This window comes from Bombyx mori, chromosome 11 (assembly GCF_030269925.1).
Source record: "Bombyx mori chromosome 11, ASM3026992v2".
NCBI classification, from domain to species: Eukaryota; Metazoa; Arthropoda; class Insecta; order Lepidoptera; family Bombycidae; genus Bombyx; species Bombyx mori.
In genome coordinates, this window is record NC_085117.1 from 1,328,610 (window position 1) to 1,351,921 (window position 23,312).

A 23,312-nucleotide genomic window follows, 5' to 3' on the forward strand; every position below is an offset into this window, starting at 1 on the left:
ATTTTTATTTTTTTTTATTTTTAGTTATACAATAACTAAATGCTTTAGCTTTAACAACATATAAGTTTAGGGGGATCCCCTGCAAGATGTCGCTAGTTTCCACACAAAACATTATTTGTCTTATAGTATCGCAAATTCAGGGCCCTGATAGACACAGCGCATTGAGTTTCTCGCCGAATCTTCTCGGCGAGTCGCAATCCGGCGGTAGATTCAGAGCGAAGCACTGCTCTTGCTAGGATCAGTGTTAGTAACTCTATCCTCTAGTACAGCGGTCGGGGAACTGTTTTTATGTATTATTACCCCAAAATATTTTTGTGTAAGTTGATATTACCCCATGGCGAAGAACAAAATAAAAAAAAAAACGAAATCGCTTCTTTTTACCATCTTTCTTTTATATAATAGGCCCCATGATAATTTTGAAAAAAACCAATTATTTTTTTCTTTTCGTTTCATTTCGTTCCATCGAGTTTGAAATCACAACGATTCTAAAGAAGTTTCACTTCAATATATACTTTTTACCCCCCAAAATTTCATTTTCCCCCAACTGGGGTAATTTACCCCGGTTCCTCAACCGCTGCTCTAGTAACTATATCCTAGGCTGGGGCACCCGTTGTAACTATACATGAAACTTTAGAACATACTTTACTAGTGGTAGGACCTCTTGTGAGTCCGCACGGGTAGGTACCACCACCCCGCCTATTTCAGCCGTGAAGCAGTAATGCTTTTCGGCTTGAAGGGTGGGGCAGCCGCTGTAACTATACTTGAGACCTTAGAGCTTACATCTCAAGGTGGGTGGCGCATTTACGTTGTAGATGTCTATGGGCTCCAGTAATCACTTAACGCCAGGTGGGCTGTGAGCTCGTCCACCCATCTAAGCGATAAAAAAAAACTTATATCTCTAGGTGGGTGGCGGCATTTACGTTGTAACCTCTCAACACCAGGTGGGCTGTGAACTCGTCCACCCATATAAGCAATAAATAAAAGCCATTTAATGTTTAAAATTTGGAAAAAGTATCATAACATAAAAACTTCTTCATCTATTCAAATAGAATAAACTTAATTGAAGTTCAATTAGAAACATCAAACTGTTGATGCTGATACCGAATAAAACGGACCTTTAATTGCAAAGCTAAAAGTGGCGTGTTAAGCAAAATTTCGCTTAAATCAAAAAGGCTTTCACCTCTCGGTATCTTCTGGAAATTCTTTCGATACCATAAGTCATGTGAAATGCTGTATTAAAGCATTTCAGTTAGGTAACACCATTGCACTCAATGAAGATTTAGCGCCATCTGTTGTCGGATAGGGACCGAAGCTTTTTCGCTTTATTCAAAGATACGTTTCTTTAGATATTATTCGAATAATTACATGATTGCGTATTTTTTTAACCACTAGTTTTGTTTTTAACTTCATCTTCTTTTAACGCCGAAACCGTATAAGTTTTTTTTTTTTTATATATTTTATTGCCCGTGTAGGCAGACTAGCATACGGCCCTCCTGATGGTGAGTGGTTACTGTCGCCCATGGACGTCAGCAATGCCAAGCCGCTGTCTGCCGCTTAATACTATAACAGTATATTTTTAATAATTAATTTGTTAAAGTTAAATTGTCTTTAATTACGTCTAAGATAATAGGAAAAAAACGAAGTATTTTAATCTATGTCAATCTTGAGAATTTTTTAATGTGTCAACACAGATGCGTGCTTTGAATTTTTTTTTATTGCGTTGACTGCGGAATCCTTGTTGAAGGATTTTCAGTCAGTGCGTATGAGGCTTTGCGAGGCAAGATTAGACCTCTTTATAGTGCGTTTGAGACCAATGTGCCTAGTGCGAGCTTTTGAACGTTCTCGATAGCGTAAAAGTTAACTCGAATTAGTATGGAGTTGGAACGTTTGCCTACGTTTGCCGCTAGGGGCGCTGTTCTGACTGCATACAAATTTGAGTTAACTTTTACGCTATCGAGTACGTTAAAAAACTCACACTAAGCACACAGATAGGCCTCATAAACGCCCGTTTTTTTATACCTATGTAAATGTGGACGTAATCGGCTACCGTACCGAAGAAAGAACGCAGTTATGACTGCCGCGTCAAAGGATAGTCTTTCAAGCCAAGTCAACGTGCTAAATTTCAAATGCTATTTTCTGGGGTTTTTTTTTCTCAAACGACAGAAGCTAATTTTGTAGTCACTCGATAAAAGGTTTTCTTTAGGGCGACGCCAACAGTTTGCCATTCGGTCCACAAGATCGGGTATGTAGTTACCGGCTGCCACCACAAGAGGATTTTCGTGTCGTGCCGCCTTCTCAAAATGACGCACTGATGGCGACTGGAAATGCCGATGAAGCAAGAAACACAGCAGGCTCAGTGTGCTTAGTGCGAGTTTTTTAACGTACTCGATAGCGTAAAAGTTAGCTCATATTTGTAGGTATACGGGCGCTGTTCCAACTGCATACAAAATTGGCTTAACTTTTACGCTAACGAGAACGTTAAGAAACTCGCACTAAGCAGACAGATATGAATACTCCCCCAAGAATATAGGCAGGGTGCACACCACCCGTCTGGACTGGTCAGTGCTGATAGCTTAAGATATGTACTCACTGAGACGTCATAATTCAAGAGTACATTCATTTACATTGTCAAACGAACGCCACTGAACGAATATATTTTAAAGTCCAAAATAACGTTAGTTGAAAAATCAAAATTCAGTTACGGAATACCGCGCATTCGAGACAAACCAATTTAAGATTTACGTCCGATCGTTAGAACCGAAATTCGCTAAACCCTAATCCCGCAAAGTTACGTTTGCATCTCCCGACGGCGCTAGCGTGCAACTTTTCAAAATGATATCGTTGTGAATTACGCTCAATTAAACCTTAAGCTTATTAAATTAAAAACTAAAATAGATTCGAATAAATTTTAGATTAATTAAAGTTGATTCTCCCGTATATCTCCTCGACGTTTCTAGAAAAATCACAATAACCTTTTAGTGCCGTGTTCGGCCGCGTTCGACGCCATCTTGCTTCGTCAGATAAAAAGTCAAATGTAATGCAAATCTTTTCGTATAAATATCGGGTTCTCTTGAAACAAAGTGCAGTGTTGGCACGTATTTATTACACGCCATACTCCCCGGTGTGGTTCTGTTTACTCATAAAAATCTTATATCCAAATATAAGTATGAGTTCGTTAATCATTGTATTATTCGTTTTCGCATTGGCGGTTTATAAATTGCTTAGAAGGAAGACCGTGCGGTGGGTGAAAACGAATAAATATGGCGGAGTCGAGACGGCCATTCTAAGGACCGCACCGGGGCCCGTTTGCTGGCCCATTATCGGGAGTCTACACCTTCTGGGCGGCCACGAGTCGCCCTTCCAGGCCTTCACTGAGCTATCGAAGAAATACGGCGACATTTTCAGCGTCAAATTGGGCAGCGCCGATTGCGTGGTCGTAAACAATTTATCTCTGATCAGGGAAGTTTTAAATCAAAACGGCAATGTGGTGGCGGGACGACCGGACTTCCTGCGCTTCCATAAGCTCTTCGCCGGCGACCGGAATAACTGTGAGTTTTTTTTTATTGTTGTTCTCTTGTTTTTTCTACCTATGCTGATAGCCTTAAGAGGCTATTACAGCTTCGCTTTGACGTGTAAGTGAGCTCACGGGGCTCAAACCGGAGGTGTTGCTAACACTGGCCCTAGCAAGAGCGGTGCTTCGCAGAATCTACCACCGGATCAGAAACGCGACCCACTGAGAAGATCCAGCGAGAAATTCAGTGGGCTACTAGTTCTCAATGAGCATGAAGGCGGAGGACCGCATTATGTGGAAGGCATTGGGGAAGGCCTATGTCCAGCAGTGGGCAGATAAAGGCTGATGATGATGATGATGATGATGATACGGATCTATTGAAATTTTATTTGTTTTAATAATTCTGTAATAATTTTTAATGCACTAAAATTCACCTATACTATCGAAAATTATAAAAATAACTCACCGAGATTATTTTTAATATGTCACAAAATTAACACAAATTTTTCTTTTTCTTAATTTTTTTTTTGTTAACTGCAACGTCTGTTCAATATTTATTTATTTATTGGAAAATGCTAAATTTCAACATGAAACGCGAGTATCATTTCCGACATGTAGCACTCTACTGGATTTGCGGGAAACTAAACTAAAGCTATATTATTTTATTCGGGGTTTCGCGTTTATCACCCTACGATGCTCACAATCGATAGCTATCTTTCAACGGCCGTCTGGTGTAGTGGTAAGTGACATGGTCACTACACAAGGGGGTCGCGGGTTCGAATCCCGCCAGGGGAAGATATTTGTATGATAAATATAAATGTATTTTCCAGGGTTATGGATGTATATTAAATATATGTATGTGTATAATAAATCTTACATTTATATCCGTTATTTGGTACCTGTAACACAAGTTCTTTACGAACTTATCACGGGACCAGTTAACGTGGCGTGATTGTTAGTAAATATTTATTTATTTATTTATTTATTATCTTTGCTTTTTAATCTAAGCTTTTTTGTATTCGAAGGCAAAGGAGCTTAGATTATGATTACTCGCAATTACTTACCGGTGGAAGGACTTATTGTGAGTCTATCCTTCCTGTTGCCAACTCAACGGTTCTGATATATATTTTATTTATTATATTCCCTGTCAATTATTAGGGAATCGACAATCAACTTGTTACTAACGCGAGGCTTTCTTGTCTGAAGGGCAGGAAGTAACCTATTTCAACTTGTGTTTTTGGCTGAACAAACAAATCCAGTAGCTATGAAATTCCATTCGAATTTTCCAGTATCAAATTCTTTTGACTGATGGTAGGGTGTCTATGGAACCTCTTTGATGAGCGGGAAAGCGGTTTTGTAATACAATTCAACTTTCGATCGCATGTCGCAAGGTATCAGAGGAAGCCAGGATTTTAACAGTCTCCTAAGAAAAACCTTTTTTTTTTTCAAATACGCTCTAATGGTAGGACGTCTTGTGAGTCCGCGCGGGTAGGCACCAACGCCCTGCCTGTTTCTGCCGTGAAGCAGTAACGCGTTTCGGTTTGAAGAGTTATTAGGTACGTCAACGTCATTGGCCCTTGACGCGCGCGCGAATTTTCAAGTCAAACAGACTTCCTGTAGTCCGTGGAAATGACGTTCAAAGTTTTCGTTACGCACAGACAAACATGTCTAATAAAAGTTTTTTTTTATAAAAAACGATCGCCATATCCCCTGATCAATCGTAATCTGAGTAATTAGTCAAAATGCGCCAAACCAGACGCAGGTTTTCGTTACGGAGCAAAAACGGGTCGCGCTTGTGTCGAAATTTCTTATTCGACAAAAATTAGCAGAATTAACAGTCGGCAATCTGTAAATTCGCCTACGCGATGGAAACGCTACGTAGGTAGGTCACACCGTCTGTTATGTACAATAAGCATATTTTAACAGAAAATACATATCGAAAAGTCACGTACCCATGGCTTTTTTATTTATTGCTTAGATAGGTGGACGAGCTCACAGCCCACCTGGTGTTAAATGGTTACTAGAGCCCATATACATCTACAACGTTACTGTCAATACCGTCTTTACCATAAGGGCACACGGGGCCCGTGCCCAGGGCCCCCATTCTCAGGGGGCCCCGAAAGACCGACAATTTCTCTCACACGTTTATTCTCAAAACATTTTTGTCGGGCACATTACACTTTTTCACAAATCAGTAGTCAGAAGGTATTTAGAAGGCATACCTACTATGCCTATAATAGAAGATTTTGCTCAACAGAAATCCCGAAAGAAACCGTTATCGAAATCGTAACCAAAAAACCAGCAGCATTCTAATATCATTAATGACATATTATATCATACTGTATTTGATTACCTATAATAAATGGTCATACTCAGTAAAAAAATGTTATTATAATTAGTTTTTTTTACTTTCCAAAAGGGCCTCAAATTCTTGTGTGCCCAAGGGCCACATCCTAATTTAAGACGTCCCTGGTTATTGTGCCACCCACCTTGAGATATCTATATATTAATACGTGAAGCAATAACTTTGTATACCTTATTACGAAAATTGCGCATTATTAATACATTAAGTCAATAAAAAAAACATTACACATACTACCATGTATTTGACACACACACCTATGTAGCCTCATTGTCAAACTTTTGTTTTTGCATAGTCTGTGGTCAAATTGAAAATAGGTTTTTAATATAGTTTGTCTTTAATATTATTTGTCTATAGTGTAGTCTTGGCGAAATCAGTGATTATAGAAGTAAAATAGTCTTTGATAATAGAACCATAATAATGTACAACATTATGATTTCAATTAATTATAGTCGAATTTCGGCTACTGTGAGGCCACTAGTAAGTTTTAAAGTCTCAAGTATAGTTACAACGGCTGCCCTTCAAACCGAAACGCATTACTGCTTCACGGCTGAAATAGGCAGGGTGGTGGTAAACTACCCGTGCGGACTCGCAAGAGGTCTTACCACCAATAATTACGAAAATTATACTTTTGCGGGTTTGATTTTTGTTACACGTTATGTTATTCCTTCACCGTGGAAGTCAATCGTGAACATTTGTTCAGTACATATTTATTATCGCAGTCCACTATTCTATTGTTACAGGCGTACCGATATACTACTTACTGTCTTTACTTTTTATATTACTTTAGTTTTACAAACACGCTTGTTGTCCCTCACTATGTTAATGTCCATAGGGGACTTTTTGGCGGGAACGCGAGGAGTGAAGTTGTGTGATTTGTTTTATCTTGTCTATTTAATGTTTCTTCAGGTTTAAATGTGTAATAACGGTGGTTTATTAAATGTTTAGTATCTGTGAGAGTGCACAAATGTAGGTAAATGAAACAAAAAGCCGTTGAACGTAACTTCTCGGGATCCTCCAAAAAGTCTACTGAAAAAGTCTCAGTAGATGACCGCTATTTTACTGAGAATATATTTCATCCCATACCATCTCATCTCATTTCATTTCATTCCATTTCATATCATTTCATTTCAAGCCATGTTTCATATTAATCAACTTCTTTTCATTTCATTATCATTTTTCTTATTTAAAAAATATATAAAAGATTAGGCTGTATGGTACGACATCTTTGCCTTTCCAGTTGGAAAAATAAAACTACTACTACGATCACTTTATTGGTGCAACTGAATAAATAAATAAATAACGTGCCCATCTTTGTTGCAGCTCTGGCCCTGTGCGACTGGTCCAATCTTCAGCTGCGCAGGAGGAACCTGGCGAGGCGGCACTGCGGTCCCAAACAGCACACCGACTCCCACGCCAGAATCGGCACCGTCGGCACCTTTGAATCTGTCGAGCTAATTCAAACCCTCAAAGGATTGACCAGCAGATCGGACGCCAGCATCGATCTGAAGCCGATACTGATGAAGTCCGCCATGAACATGTTCTCAAACTACATGTGTAGCGTCCGTTTTGATGACGAGGACCTCGAATTCCAGAAGATTGTCGATCACTTCGACGAGATATTCTGGGAGATCAACCAGGGCTACGCTGTCGATTTTCTGCCGTGGCTGGCGCCGTTCTACAAAAAGCACATGGAAAAGCTCTCCAACTGGTCCCAGGACATCCGATCCTTCATCTTATCGAGGATCGTGGAGCAACGCGAAATAAACTTAGACACGGAAGCTCCGGAGAAGGACTTTCTGGACGGCCTCCTCAGGGTACTACACGAAGACCCGACCATGGACAGGAACACTATTATCTTTATGCTCGAAGACTTCCTGGGGGGGCATTCGTCTGTTGGTAACTTAGTCATGCTGTGTCTGACCGCAGTCGCCAGAGACCCGGAGGTCGGCAGAAAGATTCGTCAGGAAATCGACGCGGTGACCAGAGGCAAAAGACCCGTAGGTCTCACCGACCGCAGCCATTTGCCGTACACCGAGGCCACCATCTTGGAATGTCTGCGGTACGCGTCCTCGCCCATCGTGCCCCACGTGGCCACCGAGAACGCCAACATATCCGGGTACGGAATCGAAAAGGGTACTGTCGTTTTTATCAACAACTACGTTCTGAACAATTCCGAACAGTACTGGTCCGAGCCGGAGAAATTCGATCCGAGCCGTTTCCTGGAGAAGACCAGGGTCAGGACGAGACGCAACTCCCAGTGTGACTCCGGCCTGGAGTCCGACTCGGAGAGAGCGCCCGTCGGCAAGCCTGACGTCGAGAGGGAGATGCTTTCCGTGAAAAAGAACATACCCCACTTCATACCCTTCAGCATTGGTAAGAGAACGTGTATCGGTCAAACTATGGTCACGTCGATGTCTTTCACGATGTTCGCGAACATCATGCAGTCCTTTGAGGTCGGCGTCGAGAACATCAACGACCTCAAACAGAAGCCGGCGTGCGTGGCCCTACCCAAAAACACATACAAAATGCATTTGATACCTAGGAAGTAGCATTGGCAATAATGGCGTTCTTCTTAAATACTTTTAAGTGTCTTTGTTACTAGATGTTTCACAGAGCAACGTTTACAAAAAACTTAGCAATGGCAGTGTCAAAAAGACTGGCAATAGATTGGCTATCAACAAAACTTATGCTTCGAATGTTTTCAATCGATTTTTTGCATTTATTGGTGAACATAGCACACCTGGTGTTAAGTGGTAACTGGAAACCATAGAGGTTATCATTGTGGCCTTCCTGTGATTGCGTCGCCTCCTGCGAAACCTCACGACTCAAGACCGCATTCAACTGAATAATATTCTACGCGCGTTTAAGTAACGGTAAGCAGAGGCTTGACTCTGCCCCTGGCATTGCTGATGTCCATGAGCGACGGTCACCACTCACCATCAGGCGGACCGTATGCTAGTCTGCCTATACGGCAATAAAAAAGTAAGTCACAATAAAATTGTCGGCCATCTTGAATAAATTCACCAAAATAAGCTGAGTCTCTTTTTCAACACAAGAAATGAATTGAACAAACATTTCGAAGACATTCAAAGACTACATAGCTCTCTTAGCAACGCGCAGTGATGTCTATGGACTGCTGCATCGACGGTAAACGAAACTTGAATACTAATAAATTGTTATTGTTCACCTAAATTACTTCGTTTGAAAGGTTTGTTATCGTTCATAAAAACCGTGATTTAACTTTTAAAATAGGCTTTTCTAAATTTAATCTGATCATAGAAATTATATTTTATTTCACAACTTCACATGTAACTGTAATGAATTCAGAAAACTTATTTAGAAATTTGCGATTTTTTTTTAAAACTAAGAAAAAAGCGCGCGTTAATTGCAAACGCACACTAAAACAAAACATTGAATTAATAATTGTTTTACCGTGGTTGTTCTGGTCAGGAACTTGAATGAAAGCAATAAAATTATTATATCGTCATCGATCCTTGATGCGTGTGTAAGTTTTTAACTTTTTCCTGTTAATCTTGAATTCTGTGAAAATTACGATGAAACATTTCAATAAATACAAACTAAAACCATGTGACCAAATAAAAACGGTCAAACGAAAGAGACAACCTCGCTCAGAGTACTAAGTGTGAGAGGGACAGTAACATGATAAACATCTAGTAACAATGACACAGTTGATTTAATCAAGTCAAACGTTCATGTCGTCTCTTTTTTTAGCTTTTGCTAAGCCTAAAGAGTGCGAGAGAGACGGATAAACGTTAACTTTAAAATTAGTATTTGTGAAAGCAAAGAACAAAATTAATTAATCTCGTATGTATTTTTTTGTGTTCTTTTTGTTGTTTTAATAACATTTTGAGTTCAGTGATAAAAATATGAATTTGCAATTATTTGTAATAAATCTAGAATTGCTTCGAATCAATATTAAAGTTTATTTTATAGTGCATTTCGTGTATTTTTGAATATTATTACACAAAACGGACACAAGAAAACGGACAGAGATTTTGCTCAAATCTCTATTTATTTCTTTTAGAATACATACCGTATTTGTATAAAAAAAACCCAATACACACTTGTAGTGCTAATATTGCCAATATAAGCCCTATTTAGTGACATTGGTACTAAAATTTAACGCTAAACTTTAAGGGGGTTTAGTTTATTTGGGTGGCTGGAGATGTCGATGGTGACGCTTACGATCAAAACGAAAGTCTGCATGCTTACTGATTAATTGAAAAGGTCATTTTGTTTTACGTAAAACCTAATAATCGAGAGAAAAATATGACTGCACATTTTGTTCAAACATAATATGCAACAATTGCTGTTTTTGTCTATTGAAATTCTGTATAATTTATGTAACTAAATACGCACATTATAACACCGGTTCCGGAAGCTTAGGTTGGTGATTGACCAGATTTCCGCTTCCTATAAAAAAAACTATAATCATACCTTTACATTACAATCTAGTAAAATCTGAGCACCGCTAAGGTGTGAGAAGTCTCATTAGAATCTTAATTCCCAAAAATAAATAAACAACCTAGTAGGTACTAAAAAGATCAGTCTCCGCTTACGTATTTATTGGCCTATTGACTAAAGGAACGCTCCTCATAAATCCTTGATTAAAAATTATATTTTATCTGTCTCAAGTATTAGATCGCGAAATTTTTGAGCTATGCAAAAATTAGTCATTTTAAATTTGACGTTTTTTTTATTTAGTCTTCTATTAGATTACTCGGCTTGGCCTCTAAAGTTTTGAAGAATTTTTGTATTTTAGGTAAGTAATATTTTCTGGTAGGTATTATTACAAAATATTCGTAATCGGTACACGTGGGTGGCGGAAGGACGTAAAGTTTAAATCTTTTTAATTATTTTTCACTATGGCAATTGCCTTCACTCGAATCCATTGTTGGTAGTGTTGTGTTTATTAAAATATTTTAATATTAATATGACTATTTTAAATGAAAAATGAATGAATGAATGAATGAAATGAAGCGAATGAATGTAATTGATTTAATTGAAATTGTAATTCTTTAGGATGTATGTAATGAAACGAGATGAGATAGCGTCCCAGTAAAATTGTCGAAGTTCACTAAGACTTCAGTGGGACTTTTTGGAGGAACTCTAGCAGTCACGTCCGGCGACTTTTACTGGTGGTAGGATCTCTTATGAGTCCGCACGGGTAGGTACCACCACCCTGCCTATTTCTGCCGTGAAGCAGTAATGTGTCTCGGTTTGCAGGGCGGGGCAGCCGTTGTAACTATACTGAGACCTTAGAACTCATATCTAAAGGTGGGTGGCGGTGTTTAAGCTGTATATGTCTAAGGGCTCCGGTAGCCACTTAACATCAGGTGGGCATCACTTATCATCTCATCAAATGAAATGAGATGATATGGGATGAAGTATAATTGACTTTTACAGTGGACTTTTTGGAAGATCCCGAGATGTTACGTTCAGTAGCTTTGTTTCATTTTCCCACATTTATGCACTTTCACAGATACTAAACAGTTAATAAGCCACCGTTATTACACATTTAAACCTGAAGAAACACAAATAAGACAAAATAAAACAAATCACACAGCTTCACTCCTCGCGTTCCCGCCAAAAAGTCCACATAACTTCGTTCTGTGCTTTCCCGTCATAGATAATACACACATAAATTAGGTTCCCGCCAAAAAGTCGCAGAACTCAAAGTTATTGATTGATAAATGAACTGATTTAAGTGTGTGCGTGTGCCTAAAAATCGCCTATTCCCGGTTAAATATTTGATAAATTGTTTATTTTTCATAAAGTATATTCTAAATTGGTCGGAGCTAACAATCTTTTTAGATATTCAGAGTGTATTATTATGTTTGTACTGATTTTCAATGCATTTTTTTCGTAGTTACGTGTGTGTGTGTATGATGATATTGTTGAGTGCAAATTTAAGACTGTGAAAAACTTTGTGTGCAAGTACCTATTTTGTTCAAGAAATACATAATTCGAGGGTTGACAGGTTATTTGTTTTGAGCGACATTTTTGCAACTTTACAAGAGAACCATTTAAAGTTTAAAATTTGGAAAAAATATCATTACCAAAAAAAAACCTCACCTATTTGAAGAGAGAGAGAGAGAGAGTGAGAATACACTTTATTGCAAACCAACACAATTTACATTAAAAAAAAAAATAGCATGTGTGCAATTCACACGTGTTAGAAGTGAAACCTTCAAAAAATTAAAGTACAATTATCCTAAATGTCTAAGTATATTATTAGTAAAATTTTGTCATTAGTAAATAATTGTAAATCACTTTGTATAGTATGAGGTAGCGCCCTCTATGAATTGATATTTTAACTTCGCGTATATCCCAAATTAAAATTCACTACAAGAGGTTTCATACACACGCTAGTATTAAAACATCTCACAGATGGCGCTGTATTAAAAATAAAATACTTTATACGTATGTTTTAAAGTATGTAGGAACTGAGCATTCTGTCTCACTTTTTCTCTCTTCTTTTTCACTTGCTTGCTCCCTACTCTCACTCCATGGCTAGTTGCTTCATGCTACGTTCGCCCTGTCTTACTCTATCTCAATCGGTCTCGATCGCTCTCTCTCTCTTTTTCGACACTTCCGTTGCATACCTGCGTGACGTTACATCTGTAAAAATTTTACCCTCACGCGCCTAAAGAAGTTTCACTTCAAAAAACAGTCAAAAAGCACATACATTTGCACAATAGGCGGTCTTATCGCTAAAAGCGATCTCTTCCAGACATCCGTTTAATTTACAGAAAAAACTGTAAAATATAAAAATACAGCAGGTATGTTGCGGTGTACCATAGACAATACATTATTATACAAAATATATACATATATAATAAACAAATACTTTTACTTATTCTTATATTTCTAATACTTTTTTCTTTAATTACGAACCGTTGCTTAGTGAGTAGATTAGCTTTGCATATTAAATTTTAATTTAGCTAAAGCAATTGTGAGTGTCCAATGTAGTCTGTAATGAAATTATAGATGTTAATTATAATAATTAGAGAATGAAATAATGTGTAGGTTAGGATATTTACTGGTGGTAGGACGTCTTGTGAGTCCGCGCGGGTAGGTACCACCGCCCTGCCTATTTCTGCCGTGAAGCAGTAACGCGTTTCGGTTCGAAGGGCGGGGCAGCCGTTGTAACTATACCGAGATCTTAGAATTTATATCTCAAAGTGGGTGGCGCATTTACGTTGTAGATGTCTATGGGCTCTAGTAACCACTTAACAACCAGCTGGGATGTGAGCTCGTCCACCCATCTAAGTAATAAAATATATTTTTTTCTTAGTAATGTAATGCATGTGAGATTTTTTCTGTTGTTCTCATAGTAGCTGAATTTGTATCTATAGCTCAGTGATTTTCTTTTTCAATTCACGTCGCGATAGAATTAAGACATTTAAACTTGTATTTATAAGTAAGGGGTTTTCTTTTTGCGCTAATTTGTGACTACCTCGGAATGAGTCCAAAAAAATTATAGGGTATATTTATGTGAGGAGCCTAACGGACGCGCGCGATAGGACATTGACCCTTAATAATGGGTTTTCGATACATTGCGTGCGGAATTAATGAAAACATTCTTGTTCCTAGTATTTTTATATATTTAATGATATTTTCTTGAAATACATTTTAATAATTTCATTTAAGCATAAGTTTAAGTGTAGCTAAAAATAATCGCTAGAAAAAAAAAGAGAAAAAACGTTTGTTTGTGTGATTGTTTGTATGAGAGAAGAATTATTATAATTCTGAACTAATTTGTATGTGAGAATCTCCTAGATATTGATATTAGATTTGATTGAAAAGTTCCAACGCCACCTACCGTACGATGATTGTACTAAAAACATTATAGTGAGCACACTGCCCTTCTGATGGTGAGTGGTTACTGTTGTTCGTGGACGGCTTGATGTCTGAATTTAATCTGACCATCTCATTATATCGATTTATTTTAATAACTCCATAATTGTTGCACCAACACAATGTTTTTCTATAAGAGGACATTTAAGTAATGGAATTTCGTGATTTTTGGTCTGAATAAAACTAATTTTTACGGTTTAATCATAAATATGTTTAATAATGTATCAGGCGCGGACGATTGAGGTGTATTTAGGCGATATTGGAATATATTTTTCGAACTACCGTCTGGTTTACAGGGTGTCCCAGAAATAATGGATAATCCTGAAACACCTCCATAGTAGGGCTAATGGGGACACAAAAAAAAAGAAAAAATATTTCTTAGGTAGTACTTGGTGGGAGATCATTCTAGCTATGCGTAATTCAATGAGAAAACGCCTAATATGACTCTGTGTGATTTTGTTCCTGGTTGTTATTATTAATATTACAAATCGATACAAAGGTTTAGCGAACATTTTGATGCCACGTCCCTATCCGTAATATGTAATGTTAAATTTAAATAAATAAATTTAACATTACATTTTGATTTGAAAATTTAAGTCACCGTAAGCTTTGTATACTGTGTCTTGAATAGCAAAAGATACAAATTTTATATCGAGGAGTGAAAAACCGTTTGGTTGAAGAGACATTTTTGGAATTTTACAGCAGAGCCATTTAAAGTTTAAAATTTTGATAAAAATATCATAATAAAAAAAAAGCTTCTTCAGCTATTCAGAATGGAGTAAACTTAATTGAAGTTCAATTAGAAACATCGAACTGTTGATGCTGATATCAAATAAAACGGACCTTTAATTACAATGTAAAGATAAATGTCGCGTGTTGAGTGAAATGTCGCTTCAACCAAATACTCTTTCACCCAAGGGCGGATCCAGCTTTGGCGCCAGGAGGGGGTCACATAGTCGTGGGCAAGTTAAGAACTTATAATTTAATTTTGATAACAATAGATAATAAATAAATCATGATGTTCTTCATTTAGTCCAAGTTCAAGTCCTGGAACTAGCTCAGGGGGGGTCATGACCCCCATGACCCCCCCCTGGATCCGCCGTTGCTTTCACTCTTCGTTGTGTTTGTTACATAGATGCATTTGTATTGAAATTTATTATAGGCCTTTTGCTACAAGAACATAATTGTAAATAGACATGCTTTAACAAAAAACCGACTTCAAATAGAAAAAAAAAAGATATTCAAAAACAAATTAACATACACTAAAAACAATAATCATCGAAATCGGTTGGCGTGATATTGAGTTATTGAGTTATTCATCTTGTATTTGTCGCGCACGTACTTAATGCAAATTTAAGACTTATACGATTTTCTCATGGATACCATTATGAGAACTGGACTAAATCGTAAGGGATCACATGGGAAGCGTCAACTTTCTAATAAAAAAAGAATCATCAAAATCGATTCACCCAGTCAAAAGTTATGAGGTAACAAATATAAAAAACAACATACAGTCGAATTGAGAACTACCTTCTTTTTTGAAGTCGGTTAAAAACCCTAAAGTCGATTTCATCTCGATTATTCGTGAAATATTGTGACTTGCAAAGAATCGATTGTGAGTAGCAATAGTATAATAACATATTATTATAAAAAAATCGTAATTCAAAATGACCTTTGTCTCGTTTGGACATTATTGTTCGAATTTAATTATAATTATTATTATATTATAATTTTTTTTGTAATTAATTCGTGATTGTAGTTTATAGAATTAATAGTCTGAGAAAAAATAAATATATATATATAGTTTTTACAATGGCAATTTGTGTGGTTTTTTCTTTTACATCCCAATCCCCAGTAATGGATGTCTTAACTGATATTTTTGACGTGATGACGTCTTTTAAATTGATGAACTCTAACAACACCTGGAGCTTCTACGTTCATCCACAGTGCGTTTCCAGAGATCAGTTTTGCCATCTACCATCCGACTTTGGAATGAGCTCCCCTCCACGGTGTTTCCCGAGCGCTATGACATGTCCTTCTTCAAACGAGGCTTGTGGAGAGTGCTTAACGGTAGGCAGCGACTTGGCTCTGCCCCTGGCATTGCTGAAGTCCATAGGCGACGGTAACCAATCACCATCAGGTGGGCCGTATGCCCGTCTGCCTACAAAGGCAATAAAAAATTTTTACGCACGCACGAAAAAGTGTCACGTTCCGCCCAAGCCTGAGCGTGGGAGCGAGAGCGCGGAACGAGCGATAGAGAGGCACGATCGGCCCAAGCGATAATTTATCGAAAAAAGTGTAATTTTTAACTAACTCCTTCTGTCTATTCTACAAAATAATGATAAATCAGTGATAATAATTCAGTTTAATTCAATAAAAGTATGCAATTTTTCATCAATGTTTCTTTATGACGTTATTACGTAAAACAGGGGCTGCCAAACTTATTTTGTCTATTGCCCACTTTGAGAATAAATTATTTTTAATATATATTTTTAGCGCCCCCCTTTTTTCACCTACTTAAAAGCCACTATAGCGAGAGCTCAGTCGATGTCTAAGAGTCATCCTAGTCGAAATTACAAATCGCCTCCCAAGCCCCTACACAACGCCCCAATTTTTTTCTGGGTCTCTTACCCCCTTTAGGCCTGCCGCGTCCACAAGGGGGCGTTATCGCCTCCTTTGGGAAAGGCTGACGTAAAACTAACGTCCGTAAGCCGAATTTACAGACAACCAATTTTTTACATATTTACTAGCAGACTTCAAAAGAAACGATGTAGGAGGCAAAGCTCATCTTAGACTTTAAGTTGAGCCACTGATTGGCGGTAAAAATACGCGAAGCGGTCGTACCTACCCGTGATTGCTCAGTGGACCTACCACCAGTAAGAGTCGTCGTGGCCTACAGAATAAGACGTCCGGTGCATTCGTATCTAGCGATGCACCGGCGTTCGAATCCCGCAGGCGGGTACCAATTTTTCCAATGAAATACGTACTCACCAAACGTTCACGATTGACTTCTACGGTGTAGGAATAACAACATCGTATAATAAAAGTCAAACCTGCAAAATTATAAATTGCGTTATTGTCACAGAGCGCCGCGTAGGGCACTGGTAACCTATATGGCAGGTTTAAGGGTTAATTTATGATATTCGTTGAATATTGAACTAGTCTTGGACTAATGGATAAGACGGCCGGTGCGTTCATAACGAGCAACGCGGCTGTGCCAAGGTTCGAATCTCACAGACCATACCCACAGACACAGCCCATTGAGTTTCTCGCCGGATCTTCTCAGTGGGTCGCGTTTCCGATTCGGTGGTAGATTCTGCTTTCTTTTTTTCCTAGCGTAGCCTTAAGAGGCTATTTCAGCGTAACCTTAACTAGTAAATGAGCTCACGGGGCTCAAACCTGACGACGTTGCTAACACGAACCCTAGCAAGAGCCGTGCTTCGCAGAATCTACCACCGGATCGGAAATGCGACCCAGTGATAAGATCCGGTGAGAAACTCAGTGGGCTGTGTGTGAGGCTTAATTTACTCGTCGAGCCCTTCGTCGCAAGCGACGGGTTCGACGAGAACGGTGACCGGTGCTTGAGGTACCTAAAAGCACCGTTAGTGGATCGGGAGGATCCGAAATGACGTGTTTCGGGCGACGTCGACTGCTTTCCATTCTGTCTGCAGGATCGGGAATATAGTTACCGGCGGCCACGATGAGATGGTTCTCGTGTCGTGCCGCTTTGTCGAAATGGTCCGAATGTTGTTGTTCGGAACTTGTATATGAGTCGACTATTATCAAAGCCGGCAATGTGACTTTTGGACAATTATTGGTAAATCAGAAAAACGAATTATTGACTTTGTATTCCATTGGCAGTCACAAAACTCTTCTGAACGACATCTTAGATAAATAACAGGTTAAGTATTAAACTTTATTTAATGCAGGTTTCGAACCGTATTCTTTAAAGGAGACGATTATATTCAATTCAATCTGTATTGACATATCAATAACATTTTTTTGTCCAAATGCACAGATTGCCACCTTTGCTAATAGACGACTCATATATCAAGCTTATTTTGAGAATGTCGGAAGCGAAATTCTATCAAATATCTTGTGTTGTATGATGGCTACCCGCGACATTTAAGTACATGCAGCAGAATGGGCCGAATTCTTCATTACTTCTTGACATAATGAGCGTATGGTGAGTTGTTGGACTTGGGTGGGTACATAGATAATACACATAAATTAGTTATACTTAAGCAACACAAGAACTCAACAAAAATGTTTACGGGCGTCGGCCACTAGATGGCTTCGCTTCGATTAGTTTCTCATTGCTCCTGTAGACACTGTCCTGCAGTAGCATATCCTATTTAAATTTATCCTATATTTTATTTTTAAATGAAGGATTTTGTAAATTTCCAGAAACCACAAATTGATAATATTTAATCAATTTGTCTATAACAAATAAAGACTTCTATGATTTTTTTTTTTTTTATATTCTGTCTTTAGTTATACAATAATTAAATGCCTTAACTTTAACAACATATAAGGTTAGAGGCATCCGCTACAAGATGACGCTAGTTTCCATACAAAAAAAAATATTTGTCTTAAAGTTACACTGATGATAGGTATTTGATGAAGTTACAGTGTTACAATACCAATACCGGTCGTTTGAAATTAATGTATAACTAGCTGGCAATAAATATAATTTAAATATTCAAACGTGTTTTATTTTATAACCACGAAAGTCTATTTTCTAATTCAATCATTCGTTTATTGATTAGGTGTTGGTTTTTTTACTAATCACGTATATTTTTCATCAATACGGACACGATGGGAACATGAGTGATTATTGTAGGTATAATATGAGTTCTGTCGTGGTTGTAATGTTGCAAAGACCGCTCACAACATTAATTTGACGCATACACAGTAAAGATTAGAAAAGAATGCGCGACACGTTATTGCTTTGAAAGCTTCCGAAATGGGAAACTCTATTATTATTTTTTGGTTTTTATTGCTCAGATAGGTGGACGAGCTCACAGTCCACCCGGTGCTTAGTAGTTACTGGAGCCTATACAACGTAATTGCGCCACCCACATTGAGATATGAGTTCTAAGGTCTCAGTATAGTCACAACGGCTGCCCCGCCCTTCAAACCGAAACGCATTACTGCTTCACGGCAGAAATAGGCAGGGCGGTGGTACCTACCCTCGCGGACTCACAAGAGGTCCTACCACCAGTAATTACGCAAATTATATTTTTGCGGGTTTGGTTTTTATTACACGATTTTATTCCTTCACCGTGGAAGTCAATCGTGCGCATTTGTTGAGTACGTATTACATTAGAAAAGTTGGTACCCACCTGCGGGATTCGAACACCGGTGCATCGCTAGATACGAATGCACCGGACGTCTTATTCTGTAGGCCACGACGACTAGTGCCGGTATTCCGGATCATTCCACGCCATTTGCTCATATCTTCCGCCGAGTGTAGAACCTCGTGAGTTGAAGGTAGTGCGGATCTGGTCAGTCCGACGTGTCACGACACTCAGTATTGAGGAAACCGAAGAAGAAGAACCAGTATAATTAATGTGACCATACGTCCCCCTTTGGGCGGGATTGTCCCTTTTTCAGGCTGTCCGTCCCGCTGTCCCGAAACTTACCGAACACTTACATATCCCAAATCCTTATTGTATTACAAAATCACTACATAGTATAAAACAAAGTCGCTTTCTCTGTCCCTATATCTGTCTGTCCCTATGTATGCTTAAATCTTTAAAACTACGCAACGGATTTTGATGCGGTTTTTTTTAATAGATAGAGTGATTGATGAGGAAGGCTTATATGTATAGTAACATCCATTAAATAGTGGAGAAATCAATAACAAATTACAGTTTCCGAAGCGAAGCGAGGGCGGGTCACTAGTACATACTAAAGTATCTCTAATTTTTCTGTAGAAAAGTAGTTTTTGTTGCGAAATTATTTATAAATATTATTATAAGGGCAAGTTGGTAGTGTAAGAATTAAGATGTCAGTGAGGGTAAGATACCATAATAAATTATTTCAAGTCATTTTTTAAACCATATTTTTTATTTTGCACTTAAATATTACATCTTACCCCGACGTACCCTATCTATTTATTTATTTATATACGAAATTCCGTAGGAGTACCGCTTTGACACAAAAAAAAAAAAAAACGGTATAATCCATAACAGCTATTCCCAAATGGCGTCGATATGGTTACAGATGTGTACTGTGAGGAAACGGAAACAGTTATGGAGAAGCTAATTGGATCTCCAGCCAGGCTTGGTTAATCACTCGTTCTAGATTTTTTCCTATACCTATTCGCTGGTAGCTCTAGAGGCTATTACAGTTACGCCCGGAAGAGGAAGTGAGCTCACCGGTTCAACCGAGAATTATTGACACTAGCCCTAGCAAGGGCAGTGCTTCGCTGAATCTACCACCGGATCGCGATTCGCTGAGAAATTCAGTGGGTTGTGTCCGTGTGAAAAAGACATTCCGTTACTTGGAAGCGTGAGGTGGTTCCTGGGTGCATGAGCAGTGGTGGATTTACCCTAGGGGTAGTCGGGGCAAGTACCCAGGGCGGCAAATTTTTAGGGTGGCAAAATTTTGAAAGTAAACTTTTTTTTTTAGTCCTCTCAAGATTGCTATTATTTCTATTAATTAATAGTTTTCTGTTTAATTGATAATTCAATAAATTCAATTCATCCATTATTGTGAATTATAATTTTGGCACTTTTGTGGTAATAATTAATAATCAAAATGATTTAATCAATTTCTTTCCTTGGACATTTAAAATAATAATCGATATTTCCATTTTTTGGAATTAAAGAAATTTAATTAGCTTTTTTTTATGTAATATAATTACGAGTCACCCTTAGTGCAAAATTTATAATTGTTAGAAAAAAAAAAACAAATATTTATTTATTATATATTTTTGGAATATATAACATATTATGATAAAGTTTCTGCAATAAATTAGTTATTTTAATTTTGAAAAATAAAATATATCAACTATGAGTTTAGGTAAAATTCCAGTATTGGGGCGGATTTTTTTCTGGTGCCCAGGAGCGGCATTAAGTCTAATTCCGGCCCTGTGCATGAGGTCTCATAATTCCGCAAATAACCTTGAGACATGAGGTTGAAGGGTCATGGTGGTGCATGAAGATGCATTAGAGGACTTAATTAACATAATCGAAAACATTCTATCAAACATCACCATAATGCAGGCAAGATGGCGCCAGCGGCGTGACCCTGACGCTAGGCGACCGTATTAATATTCAAAATGGAAAAATAATTTTACCGTGAGCTGAGGTATAACGGTAAGCGATCATGGCCGCAAAAATTCGTTTGAGTGAATTATAATGGTTGAATGTGTGAATAAAATTATATAATTTTATAACGGGGTTACGCATATTGAAGATATGCCGGCGAGGCGATCTCTGCGATGAAGTGCACAGCGCCATCTGTTGCCAAGTAGCGAAACGCTTTACACTCATTCCCGCCAATAAAAATATCATTCGTTAACTAATTAATTTGGTTTGGTTAACATATTATAAGTTTGTTGAAAATGTTTAAATCTAAAAAAAACAAACAATTTAGATGTTTTACTGTAGCGTGCAGCGAATATTACTTTGGATTAGTACTATATTTAAGCCAATAGATGGAGATGCTCTAAAATTATTAAAAAAAAAAACCGATCAAGTCCTCCCAGATCCGCTCTTATGAATGAAACATTGAAACGGCCAATGGAAAAAAAAAGCGCTGAATTTGATATTATGCGGATGTACCTATATATTTTTTTATGAAGCATAAAAATAAATCGGAGACAAAATGAATTAAAGATCGACCTATACGCGTCCTTAGCGGTAACAAGCTTAGCTTTGCAGTCGCGTTTGGTTCTAGCGTCTCAGCTGCTATAGCTTAATGAGTGAATTTCGCGTGGCACACTAAAAGAACCGCGAACAATATAACCTTGCGATAACATAGCGTCTAAGCTATTTTTTATTGAGGCAGGTCAGTTCCGCTGTTTGAGATGCGCATATTTTTTTTGCGAGGACACTACTCGATGTCACATAGCGGCCATTGATAAATATTCCACGCTACAGAGGGCGCTGCGGACGTTCGGCCTAGTTCCTTCACAGTGTAGAGATGATACAGATAGAGGGTAGATGTAAGGAGCATCGTCTTGTACAGTGTGCTTGGTGCGAGTTTTTTAACGTTCTCGATAGCGTAAAAGTTAACTCGAATTTGTATGGAGTTGGAACGTTTGCCTACGTTTGCCGCTAGGGGCGCTATTCCAACTGCATACAAATTTCAGGTAACTTTCTCGTTATCGAGAACGTTAAAAAACTCGCACTAAGCACACGGGGCCCTGAAACTGCGATACTTTAAGACAAATATTTTTTGTATGGAAACTAGCGACATCTTGTAGCGGATGCCCCTAAACTTATATGTTGTTAAGGCATTAAATTATTGTATAACTAAACACAGAAAATAAAATAAATAAAAAATCATACAAGTCTTCTTATAGACAGTTAAGCCTTCGTCAAACAGAACGCGTACTTAGCGCCGCGTACTTAACGTCGCGCTCTTTTCATGTCACACAAATCACTAGATGAGTCCAACGCTCCTTGACGCAAGGCATTCGCCAAATCATAGTACCTTTCGATAGCAGTGTGAAAATTTAAAAGTATTAAGATGTTGAGTGATTCAGATGTGGCGTTGTATAAGCATGGGTATTTTCTAACTATTTATATCATTTTTTCGGGCATTATCTAGTATTTTAATACACATTCACTCGGACGCTAAAATAAAATTTGTAAAATATTACAACGCCTGACGTCAAAGCGTCCTAACGCCGCGACAGAGCGCTGCGTACTTATAGCGCTGGGGCTCTGTTTGACGGTATGTTACCATAGTAGTACAATACATCTCGGCGTCATAGCGCGGCGTCAGTTTAGCGCTCTGACGGGCGCTAATTACGCGTTCTGTTTGACGAAGCCTTTATTGATTAAATTTTATCAATTTGTGGTTTCTGAAAACTTGCAAAATACTTCATTAAAAATAAAATATAGGATACGTAATATTAGCATATGCTGCCCTCTACAGGACTAATGAGAAACTAATCGAAGCGAAGCCATCTAGTGGTCGACGCCCGTAAACATATTTGCTGAGTGCTTGAGTTGCTTATCTATAACTAGTTTATGTGTATTATCTATGATCTTGTAAAAGAGAGTTATTTGTTAGAAGACTCACCGAAATAGCGCTAGTGTAGGAAATGGAAATGATTTCAATATAGCAATTTTAAACAGAGCGAAATATGCTGGATTGAAAAATTTAATATTTTTCATTAAAAACTATACAATATTTAAAATCTCAACTATTTATTTATATCACTATTAGGTGGGAAATGTGTTTTTATTGCTTAGATGGTTGCAACGTAAATACCGCCACCTACCTTGAGACATAAGTTCTAAGGTCTCAAGTATAGTTACAACGGCTGCCCCGCCCTTCAAACCGAAACGCATTACTGCTTTACGTCAGAAATAG

At 38.1% G+C, this 23,312-nt stretch overlaps 2 protein-coding genes across 2 annotated transcripts in view; one reads left to right on the plus strand and one right to left on the minus strand.

Annotated features, from left to right (window-relative positions):
* Window positions 1-4,479, minus strand: part of Nvd (neverland) — a 66,271-nt gene extending 61,792 nt beyond the window's left edge. The window contains exon 1 of the mRNA XM_062670849.1: window positions 3,978-4,479. The gene's annotated coding sequence lies outside the window, so the exon portion shown is untranslated. The remainder of the gene's footprint in view (window positions 1-3,977) is intronic.
* On the plus strand, window positions 3,056-14,062 carry Cyp307a1 (cytochrome P450; the record flags this gene model as incomplete). The annotated part of the gene is given in 2 exon segments (NM_001111363.1): window positions 3,056-3,548; window positions 7,197-14,062. Coding segments are annotated over 2 exon segments (1,611 nt in total). The 3' UTR covers window positions 8,426-14,062.
* Between the last annotated feature and the right edge of the window lie 9,250 nt (window positions 14,063-23,312).